The following is a 24,259-nucleotide window of genomic DNA, read 5'->3' as shown; positions in this document are numbered from 1 at the left end:
TAGCCTGCCTCACAAGGCTGTTGTGACAAAGACTAGAGAGGGGGAGAATTTGAGCTCCTTAAAGGAAAAGTGGAATAGGTAGAACGAATAAATAAAAATTATTCATAGGATTGGAAAGGAAGAGAGCATAGCAGGTGAAAGAAGCCTGTGCATTGCAGCCTCCTGCTGCATTTCCAGCAAAGCACACCTGCTACTGCCTAGTAATTCTGAGGGATCAGGGAATGACCAGGAGTGCTTTGCTTGGAGGTGGGGATAGGTTTGGCCAGTTCTTGTGGTTGGCCTGTTGTTTTGGCCCATAAACCTCTCCAGATAGGATTCAAAGTGCTGCAGAAACCTAAGCTGCTAGCAGGCACTCCCGAGCCACTGGCTCTTTCACAGAGTCCAAGAGAACCACCAAGCTGTAACCTTGGTGCTACTGGAAGGAATTTTTTTATTTTGTTTTGACTGTGGCAGACCAACACGGCTACCTACCTGTAACTATCCTGATAAGACACTACAGTCAAGACTCTCTGGATGACCTTCCCAGTGCTTTCATGTAGAGACGTGTCCCCATAAATCAATTAATGGAAGAATAGTGACTTGCAGTTACCGTTTTCAGAAGGGGGACAGTAGCTTTTCATTAAAAATATATATAGTGAAGGCTGAATTCAAATACTTAATTGTAAACAAAAGAAGAAATGCTTCATTTTGGAACCAGTACCTAAGCCTGTTCCTCCATTTGCCAGCTGCCATGTTGGAAACGAATGATAACTTTTGTCACTGAATAGTTGACTCGAAGCCTTGAATTTTATAACTTTTTTTTGGTATGTTTTGGCATGGTTGCTTCATTTTATTTCAGCCAGAGCCCAGACTGAGAAACACACCCGTGTGCTGGGTGAACCATGCATTGCGCCTTGTAGAATATGTAAACCAGGAAAATCCCTGTTTGTGGGGCTGTTTATGGTATGGTGTGAAGAATATTTATTTCATTTTATACAAAACGTACGTGGGATTGAAACTTCAGTTTGGCAGGGGTGTATCACCTTTTCCTACTTGCTTTATAATGGCAAGCCAAAGACACTTCAGTAATGTGTAGAATCTTACAACAATTCCTTTGTGAGCAGACAGCTTCCCATTTAAATTCCCATCTTGGCTGTGAATCCTGGGAGAGCTGTTCCCTGCCCTGCAATCCTTTTCCCACTTGGCCTGGGAGGCCCTGGGCCCTGACTGACTTCAACTACAAAAGCTGAGGCTGCTGATCAGACTTTGGGGCTCTACTGACTGTGGTCGGGGGTTGTTGTTACTTTTTTGTATTTTTCATGTTGACGTTATGATTTATATGGATTTTTTTTTAAAAAAATGTGGTTGTGTACTTTTTGATTTATTGTTTATGACTACTTTTAATGTTATAATGTATTTTTCATTTTGTAAGCTGCCATGAGCATAGTTTTAACTATGGAAAGGTGCCATACAAATAAAATTCTGTATATACGTTTGAAAAATCTGCTAATTAATTTTTATTTGTATTTTTTTGTGCTAGTTACTCCTGGCTGTCCTAATTTAGCACCAGGACAAACATCCCTTTTTGTAAACAGATTGTGAGAAGGGTGTAACTAAAGTCCATGGCAAAGGTTGATATTTTTGGCATACAATCCCTTCTCTTATTGATAAAATGCCAGAGATGGCTGTGTTCAGTTATGAGATGGGAAGCAGCAGGGTGGAAGGAGAGAAGGCTTTTCAGATATCTTGCCTTCCTTTTATTGACTTCGTGCACACCAAATTTAATCTGGACATTCATAGGTGTTATGTTAGCCTGGTACATTTTCTTATTTGTCATAATATTTTTTTTTTAAAGGAAGATGAATGCCATTTTCCCAAGGCTCCCTTAGGCATATAATGCAGAGGTTTTCAACCTCTTTTGAGTCCATGGCTCTCTTGACCAACTACCTTCTTTCTTGTGGCACCCCTGTGGGGCTCAGGAGCCCAGTTATGTCACCCCTTGCCTGCAGAGCTGGCAGCCCCTCACCCCTTTTTGAACACTCCCTTGTGGAGTGTTCCCTCAGCCCCCTCTCCTTGGGAGTCTGGGCAGCCACAGCTGCCACCCCGGGTCTCTGAGCTGCTGCCTCTGCCCCAAAGAGAGGTGCCTCCTCACACTACCCCAGAGGGGCCTGGGAAGCACCCCCTGGCCAGCCCCAGAGGCACCGTTTGCCTGCTGAGCTTGTAGTCAGGGCTGCTGCAACAAGCAGCTATGCATGCCTTTGAGAGGCAGAGACGCAAGAGGGCATCAGAGGAAGGAGGGAAGGAAAGAGGGACAAATGCCAGTGTTGCCTGCAGCACCCCTGACCATCATTCAAGGCACCCCAGGGTGCCACTGCACACTGGTTGAAAACCACTGCTCCAATGGCTCACGTGGGGTGGTCTAGCTTTGGCTGGAAAAATACTTAAAAAGTATTTACACATGCAGCAATGCCAACCCCAGGCTCTTTAATCACTTGAGGCAAAACATAAAATGGTGCACATGTCCCCCACCTTTGCCACCACTTGAGGCCACCGGAGGTAGCCCAGGGAAGCTTCAGCGTGCTGAAGGTTATGAGGAGGGGGAAAGGAGGTTGGAGAGGAGCAGATGGCGACAGCAGTGGCCTTGCTGTTTCCAGGAAGCAACCACAGGTGACAAACTCAGGAGGCAGCGAGTGACGTGCTTTTTGGCCTTCAGAGCTTGTTCCGAGCTCCTGTTTTGAGGTAGCAGAGGGACCGTTCCCCCTCGGGGTGACTGGGATGACAGCAGCAGCACATATTTCACTTTCCTTTCTGGATCTGCTGTCCATGGTGATTGCCTCAGGGTAATGGGTGGACAGGCCCTCCCTCTTGGGGAAAGGATACTAAACTAAATGGGTCATTGGCCTGATCCAGCAGACTCTCCTTACGTTTGAGGTGCAGGTAAACGCTAAACTCTGAGAGTCCTTGTGCTGGGCTTCCACAACTATGGCAGGTTAGCAGAATCCCACCAATGGTATTTCTCACAGAGAGCCCCAGTAGTTTGAAGTCTTGTTTCTTGCTAGAAATTTTTAGCTATGTTTTGGTTTGCTACTGATATAGCTAATCTTTCATCTGAGGGGTTATAGTCATTCAGATACCTAGCTGGTCTAGGGGGAAAAGGCGCCCTAATTATATTGATGCCTTGAGTCCTTTTGTATCTGGAGATTCCAACCTTTTACTTGGGTAAATTTTGAAACTAAGGGAAAGCAGCCAGTGTTAAGTTGCTCTTGGAAGCATAAATCTCCCTCTTGTTTCCAATAGAATACTGAGTATTGCAAGGCCAAGCAAAATTATAGATTCAACTTCCCCATCTCCTAAAAATTACAGCACATAATCATAATCACTTTGTAGAAACTGAGCCAGTTCTTAAGAGCATTGCCACTTACAAGCTTTCTCCACTTTCTAGAACAGCTAAGTGACTTACAGGGAGAGGGGAGGGCAAGGAGAGAGAGAGATGGTGCTAACAGGCTTTCTGTTAACCCTCAGATACACTGAACCCACCATGGCACGCATTGTAGAAATGCAATAGCTGGCTTTAAGAGAATGAGGCTGTTCTGTGGTGGTAACAAAACCCAGACAAGTCAATGAAACAGAAGCTCACAAGTGAAGATTTTATACAAGGAATGCCAGGGGTGGTCTCTGGGTGTGCAATAACATGGTAGAATACCTACATGCATGGAGAACATACAGAGGGCATGGACTACACAACAGGTTTCACTTGTATTTTCCACCACAGAGTCAAAAATAAAACACTTCAAAGTGCAGTTACCTAGGTTGAAAAATCACTACAAGATAACTTAATCCCACTTCTATCCCTTGAAAAAAAAACACCCCAACCTATCAGCTTCTAGTTACAAAACACATATTAATCCCTGTAGAGTTTAGACAGCAGGAATGTACTACTACATAATCCAGTTCCATTTTGGCATGCAAGCCAGAAACTGTCTCTCCCCTCCCAAGACACAGCAAGATTAGGTAGATATACAGAAGAAATCAGCACACTTGTTCAGAAGGGATAGTCCTTTATAGCACTTAATTTCGTATTACAATTCTAAAATAGGGGTCAGTCATCAAGGTATACAAGGTTATATTTTAATAAGTGGGAGAAACAACAGTGCCAGGGTATTGTGCCTGACTATCATGCCAAACTCCAGCTGTTATGAGTGACGACAAATCTCTGCCATGGGAATGTGCCATTCTCATAGGAGTAAAAAGGAGAAGGGGATCCATTCTTCAGACTGATTGGGCTTCTGAAGGTCTCTTGTCATGGAAGCAGAGATCCACATAAAAGTCTAATGCAATAATTTTTCTCAGTGGTTTGATCAGTGTCTCAAAGTGGTTCAATGCAGGGTTTTCTCCCTCCAAAAAGACAATCCCCCAATGTCATCAGGAGTACATCACTGTTTTCCAAGTTGGTTTATATGAGTGCTTTAAGGGTGGTTCACATAGATACCGCTAAGAATCTATACTTGGGACCATTTACAGAAGACAAGTGACTAAGATGCTAAGCAAACACTACACTGCAGGTTTGTGGGTCTCGATTAGTACTTACCTTTGCTCTTAGCCTGAAGATTTTTGATGGAGGGGGAAGGGGAAGAGTCCCATCAACAAGGAAAACCAAGCATAGAGGAATGTGGACAAGAGAAATAAGGCCTCATCAGCCCAAAGTGAAGCTGAAATAGCTGTTAGAAGACCAGCTTTAAGTTTTGTGTTACATTGTTTGATTCCTCCCATACTTCGACTGCATTTAGCGCAACGGCCCTTCTAAGATTTATCATCCTTTCTGCAGCAGCACCTGTACAGAGCAGCTTCCTCATTTCTCTGGCTGTTTTCAGCCATGAGGAAACTCCTTAGCTCTGGATGACAAGGCCCTATAAACACAACAAAAGCCGGCTGGGGTAAAATAAATATGGGTGATGGGAGTTCCAAAGGGTCAGATCCAAAAGCTTAGGACTCACTGTCTGAAACAGGGAGCATGAACAATGGTTAGTTCAAGGTGTATAGAACCAAAGCCTTTGTAAGTCTAAGACGCTGTAAACAAACAGCAAAATGCTTCACACAAAAGAATTCCAAGGCACTCAAGAAGCTGTATGTTTGACCCCCCCCCCATTACATTTCAGAAAACAGTTCTATTTACCTTTGCTTGTTTTAATTGTAAATCATCAATGCTTCATCAGCCAGCTGCATTCTTAGCATACTCAATAATATAGATATAGAGATACATACTTTAAACTGGTATATAATACACTGGATTTTTGGATTCCTCATTTTACTGCAAGCTTCTCCATACATCCAAAGTTGGCCAAGTCATGAAAAACTTGATAAAACTAGCTGTTCAGCAATCCTATAGAAATCCGCACATGGGGGAAAAAGGGCCAGAGATCGGGAGCATGCACTCTGGCTGTAAAAGGTTAAAAAGGGTGACTTTTGTTTTATCTAACCCTGAGAAGCTAAGGTGTTACGGAGGACCCAGAAAGGTAGGTAGGGTTAAAGGTCACCGGGCTTTTTATTGCAATTAAAGCAGACTCTGACAGGATGATCCCAGCCACGGGAAGGGACAGCTCTGCGCTCCAGAGAGCACTCGTCACAGAAACCCTGGCCACAGGCACGGCAGTGGTGCTTGGACAGCTTGATATTGAATTCCTTCTGGCAACTGTGGCAGTGTAAGATTTCATGGTCGGGCACCCAGTAGGCAGGTCTGGCAGCATCCTTCACAAGACCTACAGAGAGGGGGGAAACCCACAACACCATTTCTGTTTGTTACCAACAAAGAGGAGGAAGGACTGTACAAAACCCACCTCTGCTTTTGCTGCCCTTAATGAAGGATTAAGACTAATCTATAGGATGGTTCAAGTAATTCTCAGGCTGTGGCTTATAAAGGATTAGTGAACAAGTTGTCGATAAGCTCAAGATTTCTGTTTTCCCTGCTTGCACTTTTGGGTGCAACCTTACGCATGGGAACCAGGTTTAGAGAATAAAACAACCTATTGCAAAGCTCTGCATCTTAGCATTAACTTGGTGGGGGAGAGGGAAGGATGGCAGTACCTGTGCAGATTCCCCACACCTGCCACCTGGAGAGCCCTGGTCTTCTGCTTCACCGGACTTCTTTTATTTCACTAAATGCCACTTGCTGAGGGGGAAAGAAAAGCCTCCAATTCTATACATACCCACTGAACTGAGAAGCTAAAAGTTTTCTAAAAGCACCAATAACACTTACCCAATGGGATATCAATGGCAGTCACTACAGCTCCAAGAGTGTTCTGCACAGCTTCACCAACCTTCCTGGCAATCACTGTCCCCCCTTCCTCATCGGTTGGAGCCTCAGGCACATCTGCATGACAGAAGTTAGGGCTCAGAGACAAAGGCACAACTCCAGCCTAAGTCACAGCTGTTCTATTTAGAATTAAAATTGATGTTCCCCCAGAAGTTGCAGCCAGCTGCAGTCAGTGGTTGGTCCCTAATATGGACAATGACTGAAATCCATAGATCTTCCATACTGAGATCTTCACCGAAAGCTACCTCCCCAGGACGATTCCACCAAAAACTGTTTTGTGGGCAGAATCCATGAGTAAGAAGAGATGAAAGCTCACGATTTACCTTTCTTGTTACCTTTACTTTCAGCTACTGCCAAGTGGACAAGGCACAAAGCAGAGCTATATCCTCACAGTAGTGCGAGTAAAACTATTGTGCTTCACTACCCTATCAGTGGCATAGGCTACCTGTGTGACTATGAAGGTTTTCAAGGTAGCAGCAGATGAGGGGACTAACTGTCATAGGGAAATTTGCTATGATTTCTCATGCTTAGGCAACAAACTGTTCAATCTGCAGCTTACTTATCTGTCCATGCTTAAAGACATGGTTTCTACATGAGCATGAGTTGGAAATGAGCTGAGCATGGGAGAAACAGGTTCTTGATCCCCCTGTTTTATTTCAGGTCAAGAGACCCTGTAAATAACAACATGCCCATTATACCAGGGATAAAAGGGTGACTGGAGTTCTTGAATTAGTTGTAATGCCACAGAATCCTTGAGCCAATCAACAGATATACCTTCAAAGAGGAGGAAGGTTGTTCTGCTGTGGAGGGAGCTCTGCTTTCAGAAGCGGCTGGCATGGTGGGGTAATGCAGCAGGGCTGCCTTCCTGACAGCAGCCCTGCTGCCAGCTACTGGCAGTGGCAAGAACAGGGATGTGTGGGTTCACTGACAGAGCCAGTCTGGCACTCCCACCATTGCCCCAGTGAAGTCCTTGCCACACTGACACTCTGTCCCACCCCACTGCACCAGCCACTCCTGTCTTCTTCCCTACCACCACTGCCACTCTTGCAATGGCACTGTCTCACGTTATGCTTCTGGCGGATGCCTGCTTTGCAGGGTAGGGGGTGGAGGAGAGAACCTAAAACACAAGGATCTTGGCTAGCCATCTCTTCAAACATTGGTTCAGTGCTTAATAATAATAATGTTATGTGTTAAGCTTCATAAAACTGCTTTTGAGAAGGAAGTGGATTTGTGAATGACAGAATGGCTAGCCAATTGACACGGTCAAATTCAGCATCTGCTGAAAACCAGAATGTCAGGGATCTCCTATGTTTGATCGGAGCAGGAGAAGGTACATTTCACAACAGGCTCACTGCTGAATTTTTTTCACCTGTGCAAACGCCATGATGCCCCGTTGTTGCATCAACTCTCATTTATCCACAGGTGTATAAGCAACCTCTATAATACGTTCTCCTAGCTTGAATCACGCACAAGTGTCTTGAAATGGTATGTTATCAGAGTCATAAACAGCTTTGATATAGCCCTGGGCAGGTTGCCCTCCAAGCTCCCTTGCCAGCTTCCCCCTATCCTCCCATCCCCACAAAATTAAGGAAGTAGAAATGGCTGCAACCACTGCACCACAAGGCCTCTCTAGTGAGCACCAGACTGAGTGCTACCACTCAGATGGGTGGCAGCACTCAGCCTGGTGCTCCCCAGCAATGTGCCGAGCAAAGCATCTGCCTGCTGCCATCTTTACTAATCCAGAATGCCTTGGGAATTCTGGGGTAATAAAAGATGATAGATGCTGTGTTCAATTAGCTTGGTGCTCATCAGAAATTAAAAAAATAAAATAAAGAATGACAGCATCAGCCCAGTCAGCTCTCTAGGGTCCATAGGCCTAAACATCTGCCCATCATGTTGGGTGTTGACATCAGGGATGCAAATTATGGGTGGAATTCAACATTTCATTATTACAAACATTCGGTCTTTGGAAGCATATCAGTTTGCCAGATGAAACAATGTCCCTCCCCCTCCCCTGTGTACTGTACTGGGGATTCTCCCAACACCCCCCTTCTCTAAGCCAATTTTGATGCATAAGGGTGGGGCGAGGAGAGGGGCTTCTCCTGACAGGGTTCATTGGATGAAACAGATAGCTTCATATAAAACATTTTTTTAACCACCCACAACTATGATGAAAGTGTCGGTTTGGAACTGAGCAGCTTCAGGAGCAGAATGATGAGAAAGCATCAACAACGTCCTTCCTCTGGGGAAGCTACTCAGTATATATACACTGTTCTTCTCTATTGCCATTAAATAGATCATTTTCTTACAACCGGTGAATAAATCCATTGATTCCAGAGTTAAAATGAAGGAGATTTAATTGAATCTGAATAGCGATTTCTTAAAATTTAGGTGAGTTGTTTTCCTGGAGGAAGAAGACTTCAATTGTAAATGCACTGAGGAATTTGGAAACTAAAGTTTATTATTATGCTCCTTCATTTTGCTTTCACATTATTCTGCTGTTTGGTGGGAATTGCCCTCTACTTTTGGATACAGGAAGGACCACAGGTGAGAGTCAGGCCCAAACTAGACCAATCACTGAACTGGAAGGGACAGGAGACCATCTTGTCTGATGCAGGAAATGCAGTGCTACAACATCCCTTATAGATGGCCACCCAGCTTCTGCTTAAAACCTCTAATGAAAGAGATGAGATGTTGGAAATCCACAACTAGATCCCCCCGATTTATTTCATAAGCAACCAGAAGGCCCTATATCAGAACATTCTCCCACCCATGGGGCAAATAGTGACTTTGGAGTGTATTTAGATCAGGTGTTGGGAAGCCTTTGGCCCTCCAGATGTTGCTGAGCTACAATTCCCATCATCCCTAGCCACTGGCCATGCTTGCTGGGGTTGATGGGAGTTGTAGTTCCACAACAGGTGGAGGGCCAAAGGTTCTGCACACATTGTTTGGATGATGCAAATAGCACAGGTTAACAGCTTCCTCCAGTGATGCCACCCCGATCCAATTCAGGGCCCCCATGGCTGCTTTTGAAGAATCAAAGCAAGACATCCAATCACAGATCTTCAACATCTCACATGGCCTGACCTCAATCTCAGCTGAGAGATGACAAAAGGCAACAGTGGCAAGCATTTAAAATCACAACATGATACACAAACACAAAAGTTATAGGTTCCCCCCTTTGGTTCACACACCTACTATGGTCAGGATGGGATTACCTAACTGAACGCCCCTGCCGTCATAGCAGCCATCGCATACTCGCACAGGTGCGGGGCCCCAGCCACGTTCGGGGACAGGGCGGGTCTTGGATGAACAACCATCACAGAAACCTTCTCCACAAGCCCGACAATGGTGTTTGGTGTCATTATCTTTAAAAGAGATGCCACACTTTCTGCAATTCTGAAGGAGATAAAAAACACGACACAAGCCATTGGACTAAGTAGTTTGGTGAAAGGAGGGTGAAGAGGTATTGGTAGTCTCTCAGTCAGCTAAACTGGTGGTGGGAGCATCTGGCCAGCAGGGAACTCAAGCCATAGCCACTTGTTCCTACACCTGATATGGCAGTGTGTGTGTGTGTGTGTGGACCAGGAGTGCCAACTTGAATAAAATATTGGGTGGGCCAAGGTAAGCTCCACCCCGCATCTACTGCAGCCTCAGAGCTAACCACACGGTGGACACATTTCATTTTGTCATGAGGCTCAGGATTGGCACTTGCGTCAGAGGTGTCTGTGGCACAGCTGTTGAGCCTTGAGCAGAAAGGCTTCTTTCTTTTTCCCTGGTGGGAAGCAGGAGAGTGAGAGCCCTCAAAGGGGGAAACTGCTCACTGTGTCTGCTGGAGGCAACAGATTTTTTAGAACACAACAGAGGCATTTAACCAAGCAATGAACCATTATTTCATCTCTTTGGAGAAAGAGAAGTTGGGGAAAGGAAAGGGGCTTCTCATCGGCATGCAAGTATGATGACTGCTAGATACCAGAATCTGGGAATTGGGTTTCCAGTAGGCTGGAGCAATTTGATCCGTCAGCCAAGAGGTCACTGCTTTTGTGGGTCCCAGGCTCAGTTCAGACACTGATTGTGCCATAAAGTTCATCCCATCTATGAGGCGCTGAGCAGCATTGTTGTTGTCTTTCAGACTGCAATCCGTCTGCAAGAAAATGGATATTCAGTACAATTAACATCTCATTGTGCATGCCTGCTGCTGAACTGCTGACCTCTACCAAATATTAGAAGAATATGTTGTTGTTGTTGTTGTTGTTCAGTCATTCAGTCGTGTCCGACTCTTCGTGACCCCATGGACCAGAGCACACCAGGCACGCCTATTCTCCACTGCCTCCCGCAGTTTGGCCAAACTCATGTTAGTAGCTTCGAGAATATACATTGTCTTTTATTTGGAGAAAGGAAGTGACTCACTGGTGTAACCACATAAGGAAATTAGACTTCTGTTACTGACTGGGGCGCCCCATATCTTCGTGTAAATCCCTTAGAAAGAATTCAAAATAGGAGCTCTGTCTAGGGGCATGGAAGATCCTAATGCATGGCTCTGGTCCCTTACTCTCACTCTTTGCTTTGGAATGTGTGGCCTAAACACACTGGGGTGGATCTTAATGGAGAGGTAAGGAGATGAACCAGGATGAATACAGGAAATATTTTTTGAAGCTGGGCGGGAGAGATCCGGTTTACATATTTCTCAATCCATGTCTCCGAGACACAACATGGTGGCATCAAACTTGGCTTTAATGACCTGGGCATGTAAAACTTCTCTCATCGCCAACATCTCCTGAAATGGGATGATTTAACACAACAGGGGTGGAACGCCTGCTACTGTGGCAGCCTAATCGTTTCCCCTTCAATTAAAAGGACAAGAAACAAACATATGCAAGAGGACTTACACCTGGCCAGATGTGCACAATTTCTGTCCTCACCACGGTATCCACAGGGTCTTGGTTGCCAAACCAGTACTGTCGGCTGCGGTACACAACTCCGCAGTTGGGGCACTCGATCACATACCTGCAGTCAGGAAGGAAGAAGAGCTGGTCACTCGAGCATGATCCAAATGAAGAGAATAGGAGCAGGGAAAGTTGAAGGGGGGAAACAGCTCCTCTGCTCCTGTACTCACCCTGACCAGGCATACTTGGCAAGTCCCATCCAAGGGGAATCAGTGGAAGCGGATGTTTTGGGCACCACTCTAACTTCATTCCCACGTTCATAACAGGCCTGGAATGCAAAATATCAATTAAAATGACTTATCTTCAGATCTCAAAGTCCATGCCTTCCCCATACAATGAAGAGTTATGCGTTAGTTCTCCCAAAATGGAGGCAACGAGGAATGGCATGGTTTGAACATACGCACGAAAACATGAACAGCATTAAAACTAGGAACTTACTGTTCTTCAGTAGACAGTGGGTGCCAGAAAACGGGCCAGGGAAAACCCTAGTTCTTTCTAGCTCAAAGCTGTGAAACCTTTGAGCCACCAAAGTGAACTCACAGCCCAGCAGAGGCTCAGAGATCCTCTTGTTTCTGCCTCCAACTGCAAACATACATGGGTTGTGTAATGTACAGAGGGAGGGGGATGCAGAGTTTGCTGCTTAACCTCTTCAGGTAAGTTGACAAAACTTCAAAAACACAGGGAATACCCATCACAGGTTGAAAAGCACCTTGCAAGCTACAATACATGGATTGATGGGCTACATTAATCTTAGCAGGTTATAAGCTATGCAGGCTCTTCTTGTCAACCTCCAGTACCAGAAGCTCTCTTTCGCTTGCTCCACTCACCTTGCATGTATACACTCTGTTATCGTACTGATGGGTGTATCTACACCGATTCTTGGCTTCATGAGGCACCCCTTCTTTTGAATGGTTCATGCTGTTTTTACATCCACATCTGGAGTTTCAAAGCAAAGCACATAAATACTCAGAAGGAAGACTGACTGGAAGCTCCCCAGTGAATCTCTAAGGCTCCCAATCGTTCTTTTGCAGTTGTGGCTTTTGCAGTTGTTGCTGTTTACAATTACAAGCCACATACAAGCCACACTGCTTCAGCTGGGAGTCAGATCAACCTTATGTCAGATGACTGGCAGATGGGCAACCCTGCCCACTTGTCAAATGTGGCGCATGGGTTGTTGGTTACAATTGGATCTGGCCCACCAGCTAAGAGTGGTTCCCCACCCCCGGTTATATAGATTCCAGGTTTATGATGTTACCCAATGCCTTACACACTAAATGTATATACAGTAATGTTGGGTTTTATTTAAAGATAATAAGATCGTTTTGGAAACAGTGTTCTCCCAACAACACAAGAAACAAAGCAAATTCCCAACATGAATAACCAACCGCAGAATTTCTCACCCAATTTTTATTTAACAGTGACACTGGCAACTCCCTATTTAAAATGGGCAATGACTGGGGTGCTTGTAACATGGTCATTATATTGTAATAAATAGCATAATTCTGACACTGTAGATCTTATTCAAAGAGTGTTCTTCACATTCCACCTACCCGCAGCTGAGACATACGGAGGAACAGGTGAAATACTCGTCTGGAAAGAAGGAGCTGTGGGCCATCTGATCATCTGGGATCTCACCGCAGAACCTGTCACTCAGTGCCTGCAGAACACAGAGAGAGAAAACAGCAATGAGTATAGAGCTAGAGGGACATCAAAAAAACAACTTTTATGGAACGGTAAAGGAGCGTGAAGCGCCTCTTATGTGTTAGATCAGGGGTTGTAGGGAAGAAGTAAAAAAAACATATCTTCTCATTACATGAGAAAGATCTAATTGTATAATAAACGCTCAGTGGAGGATGTGTTGCAGTAAAACTTCTAATTGTATATATATATATAAACTCTCTCCTCCAAAAACATATCCATCCTCATTTTAAAACACTCAAGCATTTGCTCACTTTCCCTGTCAGCCACTCAGACTCTTACATTGTCCCCTGAAGAGCTGTGCTCTTGACCTCCACTAGTTCCAGATGTTACATCTTTGCTATCTACAGATGAAAAACCATTTAAGGAAACTGAGGAAAAAATCAAGGCAAGTCAGAGAATAGGTTGTTGCCTGGAGACCATGTCCTGACTCTCAGTTACCCTGGCAACAAGAAGGATCTTTCCATTGTACTACAGCAGCTTAGTCCTGCCTAGCCATTTATGGTGCATTACTACTAGTAGAAGCGCAGTGTCTGTAGAAACTACATTTGCAAACACTGAGGGAAAGTATTGAAGAGACATGGGCTTGATAAAGTACTTTTTTCACCTACTCCACAAACATAGACCAAAGTTTCTTCTGGCTTTTTTTTAAAAGAAGAAAACAACTCACAGAAGCTGATATGCCCTGGGCAACTGGAATAGTCAATAAGTACCAATCAGCCCTCAGTGTTAGTTGTAAGCCTGCCAATGTCCTCAATTTCTCTCAGTGTCAGCCTAACTGGAGGCGGGGTGTCCATTTTCTCTTGGCATGGCTCACTTGCTGTACTGTTCTGGGTCTGCCTACTCTTCAGGAGTTCTGATACACTGTCTACTCTTGTTTTTTGCTGTTTGTTTTATATTATGGGAGTTGCTCCATGGATAGGAGGAGTGTGGATGACCCTGCATTGGGATTGGGGGGGGGGTGAATTTTGATTGCCATCAGGTCCCTTAGAACAACTAAGAATGAAACTGGAGGGATCTGCAATTTGAAATATAGCCACCTGCCCCCACAGCTTCTGGCTGTGGCGACGGAATCTGTGGCCCTTGTATAGAGGAACAGTGATTCACCATTACACTTACTTTGAGTGCCTTGTAGATAACTCCAGGAGGCCGGGGAGAACGGGTCGTATTATTTTCCAGCTGCTGCTCCACGGCATGCCTGAGCCCAGAGAAATCCGTTGGGGGGTTATGTGTCCTTGTTCCTTTGTAATGGATCGAGCTGAAGGCTTCAGGGAAGAGCCCAAGTTTCCGGAACCGATCCTGGACAAGTTTCTCAGGCACCTCAGAAGAGTGATCTAAAAGATTCAGTCACTTTAGCTATATTATCGTGAGGTTTGCACACGCATTTACATTTTTTTTTTACATACGTATGTGCATTCTTGATCAAAACAAATTCTGTCCCAAATAATAGGAAGCACCTAGAGCAAAGCATAGGCTGGACCCAAAGGTTACCTTCTTTCCCCAGAAACAACATTTCTGTGAACACAAGGGACTTCAATCCAATGGAAGGGCAATTTCTTCCAATCCTTGCAGCCCCCCCCCCCCCGGTCACCTATGCTGTTCTGGAGTAGACTGGAGGGAAGGGGGGGAGGCTGGTTAAAAAAAAAAAAACAGCTGCCCTTTTCTATTAGCAGACGACAGGATCACTGGATCCAACTCCATTCTGCCAGCACATACCTTTAAAAAAATGTATCTTACAAATTGTTAACCTAAATAGATTATTAGAGGAAAGAAATGGGGAATAGGAAGAAGAGGCCCTTACCATCAATATTAAATCATTATTTAGATGCAGGTCTGCAGAAATTTAAGTGCCGTTGCCTTCAGTTGTATTGATGGCCTACTGATGTGGGGTCTTCCCACATTTTAAAAAAAGTGTATCTGCTGCAAGGTGCAACTGATGAAAGCCTCCTCCTCCTATAACAGCATAAACTAGTTGTACTACCATGGTCTATAAACAAGGGATTTTACATTTATATAATATCGCTTGTTTTCTTGTGTTCACAAGTGGTGGTGGAGTTTTTTTGGTGGGTTTTTTTTTACTACTCTACCTATTTCTGTAAAATCAGTGGCAATGACAAAGAGGGTGTTTTCCATTATACCCCAAAGATGGCAGAATCATCTCCTGTAAGAAAGTTCCGGGAACTTGTTCTGGATCAGATCAGATCTCAGCTGCTGAATATACCAGCTGGACCACTTACCACTGCTCTTTAAAATGCTTATTTGACTGTATTCAATGTTTACTACTGCTTGTTTTATTAATTTACATTTTGTTGTTCTTGATTATATTCTTGCTTCAAAGCTCTGAAGCATCTTGTTGAAAGGCAGATTTTTAAAACTTCTTAAATAAAATAAAATAGTTTCTGCATCTTTGTCAGTTTTTCGGTTGTCTCACTGGTGTTCTCCAGAACTACTGGTAATGCTCAGCAAAGTCAGTCCACAGGGAATTCCTTTCCTTTTAGCGAGGGGCTGATACCAGGGACGTACATACTGCCAGGCTTTTTATTTTTAAAATATGTATAAAAATACTTTATAATATGCAAGCAGGATTTGCATCTATTGCATAATTTAGTCTGCTTCTGTTAGGTATCAAGGGAAAAACTATGGAAGACAATGAAGCCATGCTTCCTGCCACTGGAAATTCTGATCAACCCTGCCTCTGGTTTCTGAGATTTCAACAGGTGGCGTACACATGCTTTCGGCCCTAGCTTTGCAGCTAAAATATCTAGAAACTTCCTTCTTCTCCTTGCTTTTAAAAAAAGGACGATGAAATGCGATCCCAAACGCCATATCCACACAAAATACACATAATCCAAGCTAACTGGCTTATGCTTTGCTATTTGCCAGATGCAAACTCCCTGCACGTTACCTCCCCACATTCTATATTCTAGATAGTGAGCTAAGTCAGGATTCAGACCCCAAATCTTCCATGTGGCAAAACCCAACTCTGGCTGTGTTATGATACAGATCCATCCCAAGTGATTTACATTGCAGCAACCAACGTGCGTCTACTCACCAGCACCTAGTAACTGTGTGTATACAGTCTCGTGGAAGATAATGACTCCAGGGCCCAAAGTGGACAAGGGAACATCCAGGCCACAACGGGCTGTGGTTGCCTTCAGTTCTTTGGTGAAGTGTTTTAGGTAGGCCTCTGAGGCATCTCCAAGAAATTTGAAGAGATCGTTGTGAAGTCTGTCAGCATGAGTACGGTAGATGATAAGGTCCGAAATAGCCAAGACCTTCAGAAGCAGCCGGGTCCTCTGACTCAGGTTGACAGTGGCCCCCAGAAGACCCTCTGTGTCAATCACCACCATTTTGTGGACAGGGTCATAGGCTGCCCAAACCCCTACCGTACAAGACTCCTGAGCGGGAGATGTTTTAAAAACCTCACGGCCGTAGAAGAAAGTGTGGTTAAGGGTATGAGATTTGCCATCCCCAGTGTTCCCAAAAATAGACACCACCTTTACATGTTGATCAGGTTTGCAGTCCAGTTTCCTGATAAATTCGTCTTCGTTTGCCACCTTCCAAAACAAGAAGAGAAAGATTGCGTTAGAACTTTTTAATGGAAAGAACCCACTGCTGAAACGGTGCTGCTTCTGGGACGTGACTTGTAACCGCAAGTGACATTCTTTTAGCCAGTAACACTCGGAAATACTGGTGCCTGCTAAAAACTTTTTTGTTTAGGCAAGGAATGGACGGTAACATAGCTAGCCCACAAAGGCATATTTGCATTTCTTATCCTGCCTAAGGATGTCACATCTTAGCAAGAGGGGCAAAAAAACTTAAATGATTGGGCAAGGGATTTATTCCTTTGCTTTTACTCTATTTTAAAATTCCTAGCATCTAGAAATCATTCTGTTATTATATTTGAACGTAGTTGAACTATGCTGTTATCTTACCTCCAGGAAAAAATATGATCCAATCATATATTCTTTGTCACTTTAATTACATACAACTGACATACATTTTTCCAGTATGAAGTGAGTCAATGAAAATGTGAACTAAAACTATGAACTATTAGAGGAGGGTCATATATGAATGGATGTCATGTATTTTCTGGTCCAATCGCAGCATCCATTTGACTTTTGTCAATGAGATACAAAATTATACATATAATTTGAAGCATATATCAAATAAATTGTATCATCTTTCTTCTCCTTAGGACTCCTCTACATCCAACAGCTGCGTGATAAGCAAAATTTAGCAGATGAGGCTTTTCCTGGCATACAGCTGAAGCGAGAGGAAAAGTTTCATCCGGTATGTTTCTGCTTGTCTTGCAGCCTTTAAAAATGGTACAGCAATTCTCCACAATGTACACTATTTAAATGAAGGTAGATATTTTGGGGGAGAAGCCACACCTGAATTCTCTTCTACTTCTTTGAGGCTGTTAGAGAAGCAGACTCTCCAGGTTGCAAATCGGCAACCTTAATCGTTAGAGATCCCCTTTCACTGTCACCATTATGTTTATTATTATACAGCTGTTCTCTGTAATTCTATAACAGCTTGGTACGGTACAGCCTCTAAGAGAGACAAGAAAAAGCTCCAACGAGCTGTAAGAATTGCAGAAAGGGTAATTGGTGTTAGCTTGCCTTCAATAGAGACAATTTATGCTACCCGAGTAAGGAAGAGAGCAGAGAGAATTGTAGCAGATCCTTTACATCCCGGTCATCATCTGCTTGATTTACTTCCATCTGGACGTCGCTACAGGACTTCATATACAAAATCGGCCAGGCACAAGAATAGTTTTTTCCCTTGTGCCATTAAATTGTTAAATTCGTAGTTGTATAGCTTAAGGGGAGGTAAAATATGGGTGGGGTTTCTTTACTTCTTTGTATTGTGAGAGGAACAGTGTCTGTATGTTTACATTGCAATGTAGCCGAAACAAATTCCAAGTATGTTGGAAAATGTACTTGGCCAATAATAAATTATTCCTATTATTCCTATTAGAAAAGAGAACAGATGTTCTGCTAAGCCATAACTGAAGGTCTTATAGCCAAGCCACTGGAAGGAGCTGTTTGTCCTCACTGATGTCAAAATCAACCTTGACATTTGCTGCATAAGAAAACAGCTTCCCCTACCCACCCACCCATTACTGATGAAACAGCTAGAAACAAGGACAAATGGGATAGAAAACTGAGGCTGCGCCCTACAAAAACCTTCTTGGGAGTATGCCCTGTTGAACAGAGTGAGATTCACTTCCGAGTACACCTGCTAGGGTTGTGTTGTTAATTCAACAACTTTTGTAGCTGCATCAGAGAGATACCTCTTTCAAAAGAACTTTCAACTTTAAAAAGATATAAAACAATAATAAAAAAGAAAATCCAAGACAGCATGACAGTCAAGCTATAAAAGAGCTAAAAACAGCACCCCACATTAAAGTCAAAGTTAATAGGTAAATCGTTTTTTAAAAGCTTTCTCTATAATGACGTTCGTAACTGCTTGCTGCCCATGAGCTATGACACCCTTGCTCCTAAGGAGTCTTATTCAAAGTCAGTGGAACTGCACCAGTTTATAAATGGGTTATTTTCAATCTGACCTGTAGATGAGGAACCATACCACCGACTTGTCTAGAGATGAGAAGGCCTGGAAAAAAAAACCTGGAAAAAACGGCTTTGGAAAAAACGAGGGGGGGAACGGGGGGACGACTGGTTTTTCCCCTGTGTTCCGGTTTCCCCTCCCCACCACCTCTAGACTTGCCCAAGAAGAGAACAAAACTTACAATGTGATTTACAAGCCCGTAAGCTTTGACACTGTTGTTAGGGCTGCCATTTTATTTCACTTGTGCTGTTCTTCTGCCTTCAATAGCAACCTCATACCCAGAACCCCACCCAGTTACACTTTTCCTTATCTCTGTAACAGAAAAAGCTTTACCTCAGTGTCAGTCACTAGCATTTGACTATACAATAGAAACAGTATAGATGGATAAGGGGAAGGTTTTTCCCTTATCACTGAGTATGGAAACTGACAATGGATGCCTTACTTAGGAAGTGGCCTTATACCTAGTCTGATTATTTGGTCCCTCTATTGTTTGGCTTGAACAGCCCTCCAGGGTGTCAGACAGGGGGCATTCTCAGCCCCACCTAGTCAGTCAGTCAGATTTTTTTGTTAGAAAGCACTGGTCATAAATGTCCAAAAACGGTGTATGTGGTGAATCCATAGTGAAATTGATGCAGGAATCAACCCTGTTCATCCAAGTAAGAAATTCCAAAACAACCAAATTCTGATGAGCAATGTTATAAATATATGTCCTACTTAGAAACAACCGCAATTTTGAACAAAGAGAAAAATCTACATGTACACTGCATGGCATATTATGGTAGATAATATATATCACTGATATATATCACTGATGATATTTATCAGTGTGGGTTTAAGTAGTGGTGTTTGGGAATTTCTTACTTGGATGAACACAGTTGATTCTTTTATCACTAGTGCACATGGATTTTTAATAGATATAATTTTTTACTTATAAATCACACTGACAAATTTGTGTAAAAAAATACAGTAAACCAAGTAACAAGAGCATCATATTATATATTAATACAGGAATCATTCCACATGTATCACTGCCATTTGGACAGTTTCTAGGGCTGAAACATAATTGTCCAATATATTCAATAAAGGGACACACACACACAAAATTTGAAAAAAAGAAATTATCATCAAGAGTGTATAAAGAAGGCTAAATATTGAGTATGAGTTATTGTAGAATAAGAGGTCAGTTCAAAAGCAGAGAGAGAAAAACCTTTTCAGGTATATGAAATGTAACAGAATACCTTTCCCTATTAGACATATTGTACTGAAACCAGGATACTTAATATAAGATACTCCAGGATTTGCCTGTTGTAGGATATTGGATCTTTAAATGTGAAGAACAAAATAGTATATTCAGTTACAGATTACCACATGAAACCCCTTATTACTAAAGGACATTTTAACAAAGTTACCGTAATATTCTAGATCTGTACAACCTGTACAAACAAAACAATTTTTTAATCCTAAAGATGGTAAAGCTTTTATTTTAAGGGATTTCATTACATGTCACTCCACACATGTGATCTATGTGATTGCATATCCTTGTCCACGTGTATATGGAGGAACAACAAAAAAGTGGAATTTCTGATCATTGAGCAGTAGGATCAGAACTAGAACAACTGAAACTTTATTACAGGTACTTCCACATTTCATGGCATACAACCATACACCATAGCATTTGAAGTTTTTGGCAACTGAGCAAAAATTTCAAATCCTCAGCAATATTACTCAGCAGGAGTCATATTGAATCGATACATTAAAGACAGTTTCTCCCAAGGGTTTAAATTAAAGATTTGATTTCACAACATTTCCATAATAAGGTCAATGTTATACTACGCCTTCCCACTCTGGATATATTTTGATGGGCATTTATGTTATTTAAAACTTGTATGGAAGAAGTATGTCATTGTCCCGTCAAAGGAGTGAAGGTTGCCAAGCTGACAAAACAGAGAAGTGATAGTAGGAGAGTTTCCTTAGGCCAATAATGTTACAGTAGTATTTCAGACGGCTTGTTTTGTTCTAACTACTGGAGCACAGTGAGAAACCAATAAATGTGAGTTGTTGTTGCTGCTATTTTAATGTGATAAAGCAGGGAACTAATGTACTTTATAGGCAATAACTTTTCTATAAAAGAAAATACTTTTAAGTTAGAAGAACTGCAGCACACAGCTATCTAGGAAAAACAATTGCACTATATAATTCAAGCTGGAATGTGTCTAAGAAATGTAGAAGTTGTTTTTCATCTGTAGGAGCTTGAAAATGGATGTTTTACGGGTGATTTGTAGTATATGTTATTGTTGTAGATGGTTGATAACTTTTATTATTAGTACAGTATGTGGACTATTTGGATATAATTGGGGCTCCCATTTGTTGTGCAAACACAAACACTGAAGACAACAGTAAACTTCCTTAATCTTAAAGGCATATTACAGCTCAGAGTGTGATTTTGGCAAGACTCTCTACAGGAACTCATCATTCTCTTTGAAGCTCTTTACTTATCTGCTCAACCTCAGACTCCCTTTAATTTCCTTATACCAAGTAGGTTAACTGTTTCAATGGATTGTGAAACTAAGAACACTGTAAGTATGATGATTAACCGCCATGATAGTCTTGAGGTCCAGCAAACAGCACTCTCAAGCCTGAAGAGACTATGCAAGACACAGTGCAGAAAAACAGAACTATTATGCAGGCACCATTACAAAAGAAATGGGAATGAAGGTTCAATTCTGACGTCCAATAAATCAGCAAATACCTGTCTGTTTACATCTTAACCAACCTAAACTTGCATTGGTCATACTTATGCAGTTCAAAGCTATTTGTGGACTTTGGAATTCAAATCCTAAGATCTCAACTCCTCTAGCAGCCAGACCAAAGGTTCCTTTCTGTGACATCAGAGCAGTTAACCCAGTGGCAGCAAGGAGACTTATGATGCCTCTGCCTACTGTGACATCATAGCCAAGAAGCCACTGCTTTCTGACTTCAGTGTATGCTACAAACTACCAAAGAGTTTCTCTGTTAGGACAGATTTAAGTGACCTTGACCATGACCTCATTTGTAGGCTATGTATTTGAACCAAGTGGCTTTGTTAAAATTTGCAAGTTGAGGAGTGGGAGGGAAAGTGGGTGGGTGGGTGGGGGAAGAAGGAGAAACTGATTTTGCCATTGCTAATACTTGTTATCTGCACTATATATAGGAGAGAGGGAGAGAGAGAGAGATTTAAATGTAAGGCACCTATGCAGAGGCTCTCAAAAAATAAATATTTAAAGTCTGAATTGAGGCTGTAATGTTAGCTACTTACCGTGCATCTTGCCCACTCAAGAAAGTATCCACCCCGCAACTGTCAAGTTGAAAAGTCACAAAGAATAATCCTATACCAGGGGTAGACAACCTAAGGCCCGTGGGCCGGATGCGGCCCAATCACCTTCTGAATCCGGCCCACGGACAGTCCAGGAATCAGCATGTTTTTACATGAGTAGAATGTGTCATTTTATTTAAAATGCATCTCTGGGTTATTTGTGGGGCATAGGAATTCATTCATCCCCCCCCCTCCAATATAGTCTGGCCCACCACATGGTCTGAAAAAGGTTGCTGACCCCTGTCCTATACTATATCATTGGGTTTATTCCTCCCAGTATGATGCTGCCTTGAGTCCCTCAGATAAATCATGCAGATTTAATTGTCTGCCTTTCAAAATTCACAACATTTCTTACCTGGATCTCCTCTGTTTCATCTACCAACAGAAAGCTTACAACATTTTCTGTCATCTTCTTCCTCTTGGTCTCCTCATCCATCCCCTCCTCCTCCTCGTGAGATTTGTCACCATGATAAACAGTAATGGGGTGCTTCCTCTTGTTTCCACCCGCATGAGTCCTCTTCTGACACTCTACACAGAGGTTAATTTTGCATGCTTGGCACCTTATTGCTGCCCTCTGTCTGGAGTTTATGATATTGCTCTGCATGATATTCCCACTGGCAACCTTGCAGGTGTCACAGTATGGGACATGGCCGGCTTTAATTCGGGTCCGTTCATGGTTTCGTAGCCTTTCCTGCCTGTGTAGTTCTTCTTCACACCGCTGGCACTGCAGGCTTCCACACTCATCGCACTCAAAGGTTGCTTCATCTGTGCCACTGCAAGCATAGCTTTCCTGGCACAAAAGGGCAGTATTCAGTCCTTTATCTGCTGTTGGAGGCTGGGCACTCATTTTCAGAAATGTTACTGTTAGCTTTACAATTTTTTAACAGATATGTACATTGGTTTTCCAAAGGATTAGAATCTTAACATTGAGGAAACTCTGCATATGTTGATATTTCTATTAAAGCATGTGTCCGTCTTGATTTTCTCTCATCTATAATGGTATCATTATATGCAAAGCCAATGTAAACACTGGAGCTTTCCACTATTAAGGACAGGCCCAAATGAATTATGGGCTTAAAAGTCACACTGAGGTTAGATATGTGTAAGAAAACAAGGATATGTTTCTAAAATGCAAGCCAGATCTTTTCCCTGAAAGGCCTGAAAAAGAAATAGGAAAAAGATTTATAAAGATGACATCAGTGGTTTTATATTTTTAAAAAAATCAACAGAAAATTCAGACAATATTAGTAAACCTTGTGCTTTCCTGCCACAATTCAACTCCTCCTGAACAATGCAAAGCACTTGTGGACATTTTCTGGATCTATGCTTTTTGCAAAACAAGGAATGTATTTGTCTGCTCACAGCAATGCTATCTCAGACAAGATCTCTATTTCAGCTGCAATTATATCATCACACAAAATAAGCAGAAGGGCCTTTATAAAAGTAAGTGGCATAGGCCCCAGTTCCATGTATATTCACTCAGAAATAAGACAGACTTAGTCTGGTGGCAGTATATAGGATTACAGCCTTAGGAAGCATGAAAACAAATCTGACCAGGGCGAGCCACATCACAGCGTCACATATTTTTAAACCCTACAGTCTGGGTTTTTATTTTTTCCAGCGGTGAGTATCTACTTACCTTAAATTAGGACAATAATAAATTTAAAACTCAAGCAAATGTTTAAGCCAGCAAACGGGGTGGAGGAAGGGTAGGGGTGTTACAGTAAGATTGTTCCATCTGTTTACATTTGTGACTTATTTGCTTCCAAGACAGGACCTTTTGCCTTAAAGCACAATATTTATCTGCCTGTGTTGCCTAAAAAAGGGCAAAGCATATACCTAACGAGCTGCTTACTTAAGGTTACTTTAAATCAAAATAGGAAAATATTGCTATATACTAAACATTTCTTTTAAACTAGCAGATCTTCTCATAAACAACAACGGGGTGGGGAGGAAACAGAATAAACGAAATGACAGGGTCTGCCTAGGAGTAAAATATCCCCCCAACATCCCGATCTATTGTTTACAAAAACAGTAGGCACCTTCCTCCTCCTCTTCCTCCCTGGAAGTCTTAGTGACTAAGTAATCAGATCACAGTCTCCTCCTCCTCCTCCTCCTCTGAGCTTCAAGGATCGAGCTGTGTGCAGATCCTTCCTCTCCCCCGCAGGGTTAGGGCTTAACTCACACAGTGCCTGAGCCCCACCATGTAGACTTGGGACCCCCTAGGAGGGATCGGGGCCAATCCAAAGCTCTTCTCCTTCTCCCCTTGTTGTCAGTCTTGATCAGCTGATCGCAGGGAACTTCAGGGTTATTTTTTTTTCTAAGACAGGAAGGTGAGCGGTCGAAGGGGGAAAGGCCGGGTGCATTGTGGGAATCGTAGTGCTCAGGGAGCGGAGCTTT

The 24,259-nt window shown here is 42.8% G+C and overlaps 1 protein-coding gene across 2 annotated transcripts; it reads right to left on the bottom strand.

The window, feature by feature from the left end:
• Positions 1 to 3,607: 3,607 nt before the first annotated feature.
• Positions 3,608 to 24,208, bottom strand: ZFYVE1 (zinc finger FYVE-type containing 1). 2 transcript variants are annotated; one of them, XM_033146413.1, is made up of 12 exons: positions 23,902 to 24,208; positions 22,215 to 23,017; positions 15,986 to 16,490; positions 14,053 to 14,267; positions 12,786 to 12,892; positions 12,063 to 12,171; positions 11,406 to 11,503; positions 11,179 to 11,296; positions 10,263 to 10,433; positions 9,508 to 9,688; positions 6,233 to 6,346; positions 3,608 to 5,735 (listed from the first exon to the last, which is right to left on the bottom strand). In XM_033146413.1, the coding sequence occupies exons 2-12, from the start codon at positions 22,704 to 22,706 to the stop codon at positions 5,503 to 5,505; spliced, it is 2,343 nt and encodes a 780-aa protein (XP_033002304.1). In that variant the 5' UTR covers positions 22,707 to 23,017; positions 23,902 to 24,208; the 3' UTR covers positions 3,608 to 5,502. The 2 variants fall into 2 exon arrangements, with proteins under 2 accessions (XP_033002304.1, XP_033002295.1); XM_033146404.1 differs by having other exon boundaries at positions 9,484 to 9,688; positions 23,902 to 24,207.
• Positions 24,209 to 24,259: the final 51 nt, after the last annotated feature.

Source organism: Lacerta agilis, chromosome 1, assembly GCF_009819535.1.
Source record: "Lacerta agilis isolate rLacAgi1 chromosome 1, rLacAgi1.pri, whole genome shotgun sequence".
NCBI lineage: Eukaryota > Metazoa > Chordata > Lepidosauria > Squamata > Lacertidae > Lacerta > Lacerta agilis.
This window is presented reverse-complemented; position numbering and strand designations above follow the sequence as displayed.